The sequence below is a fragment of the Neodiprion pinetum genome, chromosome 2, assembly GCF_021155775.2.
Source record: "Neodiprion pinetum isolate iyNeoPine1 chromosome 2, iyNeoPine1.2, whole genome shotgun sequence".
NCBI lineage: Eukaryota > Metazoa > Arthropoda > Insecta > Hymenoptera > Diprionidae > Neodiprion > Neodiprion pinetum.
Window position 1 is genome coordinate 38,382,084 of NC_060233.1, and position 12,039 is coordinate 38,394,122.

A 12,039-nucleotide genomic window follows, 5' to 3' on the forward strand; every position below is an offset into this window, starting at 1 on the left:
TAAAATGTCAGGGTGCAAGAGTGGTATAAATTGGAAAATTCGATTAATTCAGGACAGAGAAACGTGAATTTTGATCGAAGAGCAGATTTGCTACATTGAAAAATCGCGCGTAAATTTTTAGGTAACGATTACCTGCGCCATCGACGTCGGATGCTTCACTTCCTACCGTATTTACAAATTAACACTGCTAGGCTCGAAGCCTCTTCAATTCCAGTGTACCGGAGCAGTTAGGGGAACGGGTAGATGACAGATAGCGGAATGAAGGATGGGCGAAGAAGCGGCTTCGTAAAAGGGGTTGTAGAGATAATGGTAACAAACAGTTTTACTTCCTGAACAGAGCGTGGGGCACGTATAACACAGTTCCTTGTACTCAGCCTCACGCTCGCGATCAGCGTCGGAGCTGCCATGCAATGCATCATGATTTACCTATGCAAAATTGAACGTACGCACGCACAATGGAGTCCGAGAGATGGACGATCGGCCATCACGCTCCCCGGCGTATTAAAATATCAGGCTTGGGGGGGGGGGGGGGGGAATCTCCTTTCTATCGTACATTAAATCATCCTGCACCCACCGCAAGGCCCACGGCTATCTCGCGGGCCTATCGCGGATATATCCTACCGCCGTATATGCACGCTCGCACTCGCAGTCGCGTATCGAGGATACGTATATGCGTGTGTACGATGCCCATGCATATGTATGGTACCTATTGCCTGTGTACCTGACGCGGCCCGGTTTATCGCCAGTTCAACTCGCTCTCTGTGTTCTTGTCTCAGGAATTGCACAGCGAGACATCCGGGATAAGATCGTTTTTTTGAAAATTCTGTGTGGTCTTGGAGGAATAAATACCGTGGAGAAGAATGAAGAAATTTTAGTTTAACGGGAAAACCGAACTTGATTGAAGCCAGTAATTACTCTGCGGTACCAGTCGAGGCAGTTGAACTTTGCAAGAGGATACGACGAAGTTGATTCCTTTTACAAAATTCTTTGGTAGAAGAATATTTGCCGAAATTTCTTACGCTGAAATATGTAACAAGGAAAAAGGAATCGTCGAGCCACAAAATCAAGGCACTGTAAGGGGGGAAATTATAATGACAAACCGAATGGTTTTGACTGTTGCCCGAAAGGTTTAAAAAACAATGACAACGACTCGAAGCCGCGATGTACGATAATTGAGAAAGATTACCAAACCCTGGACAATTGCAAATCGAAAACGCCTGTGCTATACACTGAGAAAAATTTCATTTGTCACAGTAACTAGAAAAATTCGATAAAACAGGTATCGTTAAAAAAAACTGTTTCAATATTGTTGGAATTACGAAATACGAAGTACGCTTAACCATTTGCGTTATCGTCGATCCTTTTTTTGTAATTGCAACGCAAAATCAGCTTGTGAGGTTTACTCTACTTTTTTAGTTAAATAAGTCTTCAACATCAATTTATCGTTGCACAAGCATTAAATTTTCGCAAGATGAACGAATTCGGGCAAGGAAAAATGGCTGGAAACTCGGAGTCTTGCATCGTCTGCACTTATTCTCCACGCGATCCGGGATGTAAGACCGCAACGTATAATGATGCAAACCGCTGTGTCGCTATATGTATAAAATTTTTGAAAATATCGCGTTATAAGCAAGGATCGAAGCCGTATCGAGCGCCGAAGAAAAGGACGGAGTAGACAATTTAATTTTCTAATTATCGCGCATCGCGCCGCGGCCATCGTACATGTATCTATATAGGTAGGTACGCGGCCCGTGACGGTTCCTATCTACGGGTCGCATCTATACGTGGGCATCGACTATAACGTGGGTTATACGAAAGCTAATGGAACATCATCCGCCCTTTGCTTCTCTCCGCACCCCCCCGCCGTCCATCCCTCCCCTCGCCCTTGCGTCCAGTCTTCAATCTCGTAAATATATAACCGCCGGTGCAATACCGGCCGACGTTTTATCGTCGGGTGCAGCAGCTCGGCGCTCGCATGTAGATAAATTAATTGATCACAAGAACGATAACTACGAGAAAAAAAGAAAACAAAGAAATAACTCTCGGAGATCGCGGCAACGAAAAAAGACCGAGCATTTTTCACAATTGAGAAATTTATTAAGCAGTCAGAGAGTGTAACGAAGGGCTTATTACGAATCCGATCACCACTTGAAACGAGGGCAATCTTGAGGGGCAAAGGAGTCGCGGGTCGATCCTGGGCTTTTGTAAGGATCCCAGGAGGGTCTGGTGACCCAAGGATCAAGGAGGGAGGCATGCTGAGAACGCACGCTGAGCGACAACCGCGAACCCTGTCCACCTCTCGGCAAAGGACGACGGGTGGCTAAGCGGTTACAAATAGGATGCTAATGTGTCGACCCCGTTCGCACCTCACCTATACGTAAAGAATCAGAGACTCGTGCCACGATTTTCGTTTTGAGGTGCGAGGGTAATGGTGTACGTACAGGTATAACGATGTCTTCGGTAGATTTTTGTAATTCGGTTATTTATTATACTGTAACGTTTTAGGAGGTTACGAAATAAATATGCGTTCGCGAGCTTATTTGGAGAATCAATTAAAGGCGCAAATAAAATGTTGAGGTAAAGCTTTAATAGCAGAGTACGTGTTTTCGGTTTAAAATCTGAAACAAGACTGTTTTTACAATAATGTTGGTTGACGCAGCAATCTTATTCTTTTTAAAGACGTAAGAGTTTTATAAACATCTTTTATCTATGATGACTGCTAGATCATTGAAAAGCGGGTAAGACGGGTGATTTCACCCTGTGTAACAATACTATATTTTTATTTTATTTATACAGATCCAACAGCCTATTGGCCAATAACAGGGTCACTGATTGTTACATTTACAATATATAGTAAATAGAGAGATTTTACAAAATATATATAGCATCTTGAGACCAGGGTTCGAACGTAGTCTCAAAATTATTCAAAGCTTGAACGTTATTATACAAATTGGTAAAAATTTTATTTTCGAATTTCAATTTGGCAGAGACGATAATTTTGTAGAAGTCTACACTATTTGAGTGTAGAATTCAAGACCTCATTGGTGTGAAGAATCGAACGACTTACACCGATGATGTTTAATTTTACACTAATCGGTGTGGACTTTTGTTAATACCGTGAATGTTCCGACAGCGTAAAATGAGCATCGATGTGTTTGAAAAATATTTCGGACCAATACGCGGTTAGTGGGAGACAACACTACCCAGTCTCCCTTTCAGACTCCTACGACAGGATTAGTGACGAATAAAGTAAACGGCGTTTGTTGTCATTCCTTGTTTTCGTCTCAACGCGATTAGATAGCGACGAGGCTCGATGAGTGGCGCCTTTTGCGCCCTCCTTGTCGGCATGTGACCGAGGGGTTTATCACTCATGTAATAGTTGGGACAGCTGCAAATGTAATGTCCATGCAATGGTATGTAATCTCAGTACAATACCATGAAATATTCGTGTAATATCATGCAATAGTAGTGTAACGCCGTGTAATACTGTGCGATAGTTATGTAATACCCTGTAATAGTCATGCAATATCATGCAAATACCATGTAATAGTCGTGTAATATTATGTAATGGTGGTTGCAATAGTCATGAAATACCATGAAATACCTGTGTAATACAGCATGTAATAGTCATGTAATACCTGCGCGCGCAGTACCAAGCGCATGCGCTTTACAGTGTTTACCGGATTCGTGACATAACCTTGAAATTCGTATTGGCAACTGTTTGTATAACCTATGGACCGTTATTTCTCGACTTGATTGTGTGAGTCTGCCGGCTACAACACGTGAATGACGGAAAGGTACGTACTTAATTTAATCTGTCGCTTAGATCTGGCAAATATTCAATTATTTCTTGCTGACCTGTACAAAAGTTACAGGCAATTGAATTTCAGCGGTTTTTGTTATATAAATATAAGTAAATATACCTTAGCATGGGTGACGTGATATTGTTGTAATTTCCGATCCGTTGTATTGCTTCTAAGTTTGCGTCAATCCAAGAGAAAAGAAAGAATATGACCTAATTTTTTTACCACCTACCAATTTATGAAATGAAAAATAAAAGAAAAATCCTAACTGTCGCATAGTGCAGGACAGAATCATCTACAAGTGCTCAAAAATTGTGACACACTATCAATTATTTCAATTAAATTCCAAATAGATTCAATAATTATGCGTTTTTCAATTGACTTCATGAAAACATACGATTTCGTTGAAAGTTCTAAGAAATCAGATCTCTATCAGTTTGTCCTGGTTCCTTACTCATTGTTCATTCCAGAAGTGTCACAAATTGTACTATATTTTGGAATCAATCACTCTAGTTGACATTCACAATGTCAGCAGGTAACTGTGATGTTTGATCTAAAACTAGCTTGGAGTTAGGCATGGAGGAATCAGCGAGCAAGGCAGAAAAGGAGAGTATGGCGAAGACCATCGCTGGAAATGTTAAAGAACAAAAGTTTTGGGTCGTAATTAGGAAGGAACTTGGAGTTGATCCACCGTTGTACCTGAAGCATCTCCTCACCTGTCTGGGTTTCGATTCAGCGGCCGCTCTGAAAAACCTTTCAAGCGAAGCCTTTCTAGAAATGGAGAAATTTGCCCAAACTGACATGCTGGGATTGTTAGGCGAAGATGGTTACACAAAATCAGACTTCTTCGGTATCTACAGTAATACACCTGAACAATTCCGCATACTACGAGGACATAGGTTTTGCCTCTTCGAAATTCAGAAGTATATTATAGAAAAGGGGTTGAACCATTTTGCTACGGCCGAACAGGATATTAATGAAAAATTAACTAACATCAAAGCAAAAAAAGAAACCAAGGAAACGCTAAAAGCTGTATCGGGAAAAAAATCAGATCCACAGTCACGAAAATCACAGGACTTATTGAGTGAAGAAGATCAATTATACATGCTCATTAAAAATTGGTTTTCTAAGCAACCAGATGGTGAAGAAACCTTCAAAGATTATTTAGAAAGCCCTAAAAATCGGTATATAGAGGTATCTGTCAAAGAAGACGTTGACGAAGAAATTACCTATTCGGGGAAAATATCGTGTTGCCTGTGTAAAACTAAAATTACCGCGCATAAAGCCGAATACGGGAAATCAGTACCGAGGAAAACTCGTTGGGTATGTCAAAATTTTATGAAGCACGTAAAGGAAAAACATTTGACTTTGAACCCTGTGGAAAATTCGAAGGAAAATTTATTTCCTCGCAAGCATAACAATAGCAATAAAATTGATACAAAATCGGGTCAGGCGGAAAAAAATACAGCAAATGTTCTCAAAAACGTCGTCGCTAACACTACAGCTTTTACTTCTAGTTGTAAAAAGGTTCAACCCGAGGTTCAACCACTTATTACGGATGTATTCGATAAAGGCACCAATGACAATGATAACTGGAATACAAATGCTAGTTTGAGCGACAGTATCGCAAACAAGAACCAGAAGCTCGGCCAAAATTTACCAAGAATTATCGAAGACGTGAAATTAGTCACACCCGTTGAAATAAGAAGGGATATTATTAAAATTGAAAAAAGCAGGGGAAAAAGGCATATTACTAGAGAAATTGAGAGTGATGACGAAACGGAAGCGAAACCTACTAAACGGTCGAAAAATCGAATTGAAAGCGATGAAGAACTCGAAGTATCTGCACGTGACAAGCCAAATGATGAATCGGATGTTAGATCACAAGCTGTGATAGTTGAAAGTACAAATGATGAGTTACAGGGGGAATTCAACCTCGGAATAATGTAAAAGGGGTTCTTTGTTCCGAGAAAATTCTATCAACCCCATTGACTAGTAATACCAAAAATACTAAGACTATAGATACAAAAAGTTCCGACTGTGAAAAAAAAATTAAAAAAGATCTAAGAACTAGAAGTGACAAATCCTACCGACAAAGAGTGAAGAGTATTACTACAGAGAGAACGATTCCATATTATTTTCCAACATTGAACGAAATGGAATTGCTGTTGAAATATAATGCAGAATTAAAGGATTGCGTGAAAAATTTATTAGCACAATCGGCATCGAAAAAATTAACGAAGTCTTGTCCAACAGTCAATGAAAACAGTAAAAGTAACTTGTTAGTACGAAAATTGATGAGAATTTCTGACAAACAAAGTCAGGCCGAATCTTGCGGGAACAGATACGATTGCACAGTGAAAAAGTTTGCATCGTATATTTTCATGATTGGTGGAAGATTGTCGTACGAAACGTTATGCGCGAACTTGCCTCTACCATCCCCCTCATCTGTCAGTCGGTATTTGTTAGAAAACGGACCAGACATCATTGAAGGGCAGCTTCGATTGCAGGAATTGAAAAATTACTTAATCAAGGCCGACCTGCCTCTAGTCATATGGGTAAGCGAAGATGCGACGCGTATTACTGGCACCGTGCAATATGACCCAAAAACTAACCAATTAATTGGGTTGGTATTACCAACAGATAAAAATGGAATGCCTAAGTGCAAATCTTTCATGGCAACGTCACCAAAAGTAATGGAAGAAACGATGCAAAATATTCCAATTGCTTCTTTGGCGTACACAATTATGGCACAGCCTTTACAAAAAAATGCGGCGTCATTTTGTCTGTGCATATTTGGAACCGACAATAAATTCACAGCCGAACACGTGCTTAACAGATTCCAATTTATTTACGAACAATGTCAGCAATTCGGAATAAGAGTATTAGGATTTTCTTCGGATGGTGATCCAAGATTGTTAAAAGCGATGAGGATTGAAAGCCAAATAGGTATTTCGAATCTTGATTTACTCTTTGGTAAAGAAAATTGGACATGGTTCAACAGTGAATTTTGCAGTGAGTACTTTGTTTGCCAGGATACTGTACACATTGGTACAAAGCTAAGAAATCGCTTCATCAAAAACTCAATTGTTCTGCCGATGGGAAACAATATAGCGACTGTTAGTCACCTGAAACTATTGATACAGTCACAATCTAAAGACAAACACCAGATAACTTATTCTGACTTGGACCCAAAGGATAAAATGAATTTCCCTTCTGTTCAAAAAATATGTCAAGAAAATGTCAGAAAATTACTCAATGATACAGTACCTGGCAGCGAAGGAACATGTCAGTATTTGAAAATACTACATAACACCGTAGTTTCATACATCGATTCTGAATTAACGCCGTTGGAAAGAATATTTAGCATCTGGTATTCTGTGTTTTGTTTAAGGATGTGGCGTGCATGGATTTCGGCAAATGACAGTTACACTTTGGGCAAAAATTTTATAACTTCCAACTGTTACACATGCATTGAAATAAATGCTCATACGCTTATTGACGTCATCATACGCCTGAGAGATTCGGACCAACCAGAACTCTTCCTGCCATCTTTATATAGTAGTCAACCATGTGAAAGCTTTTTCCGACAAGTCCGTTCAATGTCATCCACGTACTCGACTATTGTCAACTGCAGCATGATGGACATCATTCATCGTCTCAATAGAATTCAAGTACAAAATGAAATCATCATCGAAGAGTCAGAAAATATTATATTTCCAAGATTTAGGGAGAGAAAAAGTGTAATCAATGTCAACACATATCCACTACCTTCTAATCAAGAAATACAGAAAACCGTTGAAGACGCGAAATGTCGAGCTATTGAAGATCTCGGGAACCTTGGTATATTTTTCAACAATATCTTATGTACACTGCCTTTTTCTGCAAAGTCTATTCAACTAGACTCAGACGACGAATCTGACAGCGAAGAAATCAGCGAGGAAACGGAGAGCGCAAATGAAGACACTATATCTGCAGAACTTGAACATGATATGATTACGTTGCAGTCTGTAACAGGAACTTTGGAACTCAAAAATTACTCCACCCAAACAGTTCAACTAAATGAAACGAGTCCATTTGCAGTCGTGCGTGATTCGTCGCAAGCCGAATACGTCGTTAGAAAATCGTCCATTTGTTGGCTGCTTAATAAAACCAAGCACCGTTTAAGTAGCGACAGACTTCAGAGAGTACGAGAAATCGAACTGCCGCATTTGTCCAAGAAGGTACTTATTAGCTTGATATTAACTCTTCCTAAATAAGTAATGAATATCTTTCCTTATGACCCAGACTCATTAAAATACTGCGGAAAATGTCCTACCTACACCTAGAAAAAAAATATAATGCAGCATTATTCTATGGTAAATGTATAACCCCAACGAATAGAGTTGTATAATTTATGCGGCAATTGGTTGAGATTCTAAATTTTTAGGAGGTTGAAGTTCGTAACGTTAACGAGACGATACAATTTGAAGAAAATCGCCATTTTGCAACTTTAGAATTTTTTAGAAATGCAGTAATCAATAAATAGTGGCTTGAATCAAGCAAAGTCAACCCACATCAGAACTACAGCCTCTGTAAAGCAATTACGAAGTTGAAAAACATAGTTTTTTTTCAAATAATGTGTCGTTACGTTAACGTTACGAACTTCAACCTCATAAATTTTTTAGATTCCATCATTGGCACATCCTGTCGTTGTGATGACTACAAAAAGTGTTAATTTTCAACTTCTTGGTTCTCCGTATAATGTTATTGTTTTTCTAGGAATCAGCTACTAGATCAAATACTGTCGAAGAGAATCCGGAAATAAGTATAGGGACATGGATGCTTTTTAGAGAAGACACTGAGGCAGAAACGAAATACAGAGTAGGCCTTGTTCTTGGATTCGTCTATCTAACTGGAAAAACAGACCCACAAAGAGAATACTCCAGATTAAGCGCTGACGTCAATAATGAAAGTATTGGCGTACTATGTACCTGGTATAGATTAATAAGTTCTAGTCTCCGTCCGGCACCAGTGGGGTCACATGATTACAAATGCATTTCTGGATATATGCGAACTTTACCAACACCACAGATAGTTGATGGGCATATTTTTTATTCGGATTTAGTTTTGAAACTAATCCTCGAGATTATTCCTACAACTTCACTCCAAGGTAATACTGCTGTGAAAAAATTTCATTTGAAATCATTGCACGTCTGGTTACAACGTTTTGAATTTTCAGGTAAAGATGCAAATATCGGAAATTTTGTGCTGATCGAATTTCTCACCAAAAAAACCAAAAAATACTACATCGGCGTTGTTAAAAGTATCCAATCAAGAGACAGAGATTGCGAGGAAGATTATGAAGTCAAATTCATGCGAAAAGTGACGAATTCGTCGAGCTCCATATTCGTTTTTCCAGATGTGGACGATACAAGTTATGTAACAGGAGATCAAATAAAGCTAATTCTGAGCAACCCGAAAATTGACCGAAGACGTCATCATGTATTCAGTGATTCTGATTTGTTAGAGTACGCTGTGATTTAAAAGTTAATTGAAGATCGTCTCAATTGCTAAAAAATATATATAATTATGTATCGTTAACCTCTCCAGAGTACTATTAGCATAAATATACAGAGAATATTATTATAATATATAAATTATGGTTGCGTTGAATTATTCTTTACTATATTTAAAGGTTGATTTGCAAATTTTATTATGAAATTTAGAGGGTAAAAGAGGTTATAAAAAAATAGTTGCAATAAACTATTTAATGTAATTCAAGCAAGACTTCAGGGATGCAATTAATGACAGTGAGACAAAAACCATTGTTAATAGGTATACTGAGAAATACTCATCTTACAGTAATATAATGTGTATCTATATAAATATATAATAGTCATGTAATAGTCTTGTAATAGTTGTATAATTAGTATGCAATAGTCATGCAATGGTCATGTAATTCATGTAATACTATGTGTAATACATATGCAATACGTATGTAATACTTGTGCACTATCTGTGGAATACGTGCAATACTTATGGGATACTTATGCAATACATGCAATACTATTGTAATCCCTATGCCATACATGTAATACCAGTGTAATAACTATGTAATATGTGAAATACATATGCAATGGTGTCATACTTGGGACAGTCATTATGAGAGTGGTAAGCCCCTCGCATGTGACACTGTAACGATTCGTCAGTTCAGTCCTTATTCAGCTGCGAAACGAATTGGTAAGTGAGACTTGATAGCGACTGTACGAGGCATCGATTCGTGTCGTCTGCGGAGTTCGGATCGTGGCTGATACGGTTGAGTGCGTTGAGTGATTCCGTGCATTTCACGTTGTTGTGATTTAGACTGGGGAAGCTAACTGCCTACAATGCACTCGTCTGGAGTTTGAGCATGTTTCCTGAAAAATCGTTGGAATCTGGTACGTCTAAAATTATTTTAATTCTTATTTTAGCCTGATAAACCGTAATTGTTTTCCAAAACCTCGACGTTGATTCGATCGTTACCTGCGAATATTATAATCTATTTTGCGACTTGAAAGAGTTTTCGAATCCCTTTTATCTGTTGATGGAATAATTTTACAACGAACAATACCTGACATATTTTATTTTGTGTTAACGTAAATTTGACAAAAAATCAATCGTCAATACTTAACGGATTTCTGAAAATTCGCTGCTACTATGAGATCACGTCTGCTGAGCAATGTATTGCAATTAAAGGATGGTTTTTATCTTCTAAAAACGTGAGCACGAAAATTATCAGTACGGCGTTTAGTTAATCAGCAGCTACGTACCGCACAGTACTGAATTCTTCTACCGTTGTTTCGCTACTTTTCGCCAGTGTTCCGCTGTCATGACATCGTGTCACCGCAGTGCAATACAGAATTATTACGCCATACCTAATTCCCGGTTTTCAGACAATCATTCTGCCAGTATTTACAAACGCAAGGCCAAATTTCACGAACCCATCGTTTATTTATGTATCCATTTATTTATTTACCGAAGCAATGCAATTTACGTAACGTGTAAATCCCACAAAGATAAACGGTATTACTTGTTCGCAGGACTGGTAAAAAAACTAAAAGAGAAGCACAAAATAAACTCACGTGAAAGAATATAACAAAAAATAGTTTTATTTTCATTGGAAACATGCCGTAAATGCTTTCGCGGTATATGTATATGATGCACCCACGTGGGCGAGGCGGGGGGATAAAAATCGGCGTCCACGTATCGAACGGTAAGATCCACTCACCAATACCCCGTTCTCGAGTTCACGGCGGTGGGCATTACAAGCTCGGATAATGGGGTAGCACCACCGGTGCACGGCAATCTCGGGGCTCTTTGCTTTGAGTGGTTTCACACCTTGCGTTCGCTCGTGTGCTGCTGGCACGGATCGGAGAGTTGGAGGGGTCGGTTGGCCGCAGCCTTTTTCTCGTCTTCGCTCGCCGCTACTCGCGCTAGCAAAATATCCAGAGAGAGAATTATCAATGCTTGTGGCAAAAGAGAAAGAGATCGGGGAGAGTGCGGCATATATACAGGCCGCGAGAGGTCAACTTGATAACCGCGAGGCAACCGCGTTCTCTGCCTTCAAGAGGTGGTCCGACGTCGCTGTGGAGCGGAAGAAATTAAAAAAAAAAACAAAAACAACGGAGAAGAATACGGCTTACCGACCACAGCCGCGCGAATTGTCCGCATTGTGGCTGAATATCTCGGCAAATTCTTGCAAGCTCGAAATGATTGAGAGGGGCGCAGCTTTTCGTATCTACGTCTGAACTGAACAATTAGGATTCGGAAGGCGGTATGAAAGAGAATAACGTTATAGAAAGCTTGGGATCATATCCTGTGAAAATCGTCCAATTTTCTTACGCAATGTCTTATTACAGAACTTGACTTTTCACCAGAAAAATTCGGTGCCGAATCGTTAGAAACGTTTTTTTATCGATGATAACGTTTCGAACGGAATGAATTTCGAGCTTTGGGATTCTTTGCTGACGAATAAAATAATATCCTTAATCTTGAATAGTTAACGCTCAGATGAAAATGAAATTGGATTTTTATACCAAAATAATGATAAAAAAAAAAAAATAGTGTCCATCATTTGATTTTCGTTAAAGAAAGATGCCTGGCTAAAAATGCATCGATCTATGCTTACATCTCCAGTTTTCCAAATCTTTGATTTACTTTACTTTCGCTGCGTGGATTGAAATTTTTCTCGCGTGCTTACACGGGGCGAAATTCT

The 12,039-nt window shown here is 39.1% G+C and overlaps 2 protein-coding genes across 3 annotated transcripts in view; one reads left to right on the top strand and one right to left on the bottom strand.

Annotated features, from left to right (window-relative positions):
* Sp1 (transcription factor Sp8) overlaps window positions 1-12,039 on the bottom strand; it is an 89,046-nt gene that overhangs the window by 33,887 nt on the left and 43,120 nt on the right. The gene's annotated exons all lie outside the window — the stretch shown is intronic.
* LOC124211106 (uncharacterized) lies at window positions 5,957-9,945 on the top strand. 2 transcript variants are annotated; one of them, XM_046609833.1, is made up of 4 exons: window positions 6,629-6,752; window positions 7,198-8,026; window positions 8,565-8,955; window positions 9,025-9,945. In XM_046609833.1, the coding sequence occupies exons 2-4, from the start codon at window positions 7,199-7,201 to the stop codon at window positions 9,327-9,329; spliced, it is 1,524 nt and encodes a 507-aa protein (XP_046465789.1). In that variant the 5' UTR covers window positions 6,629-6,752; window position 7,198; the 3' UTR covers window positions 9,330-9,945. The 2 variants fall into 2 exon arrangements, with proteins under 2 accessions (XP_046465787.1, XP_046465789.1); XM_046609831.2 differs by having other exon boundaries at window positions 5,957-8,026.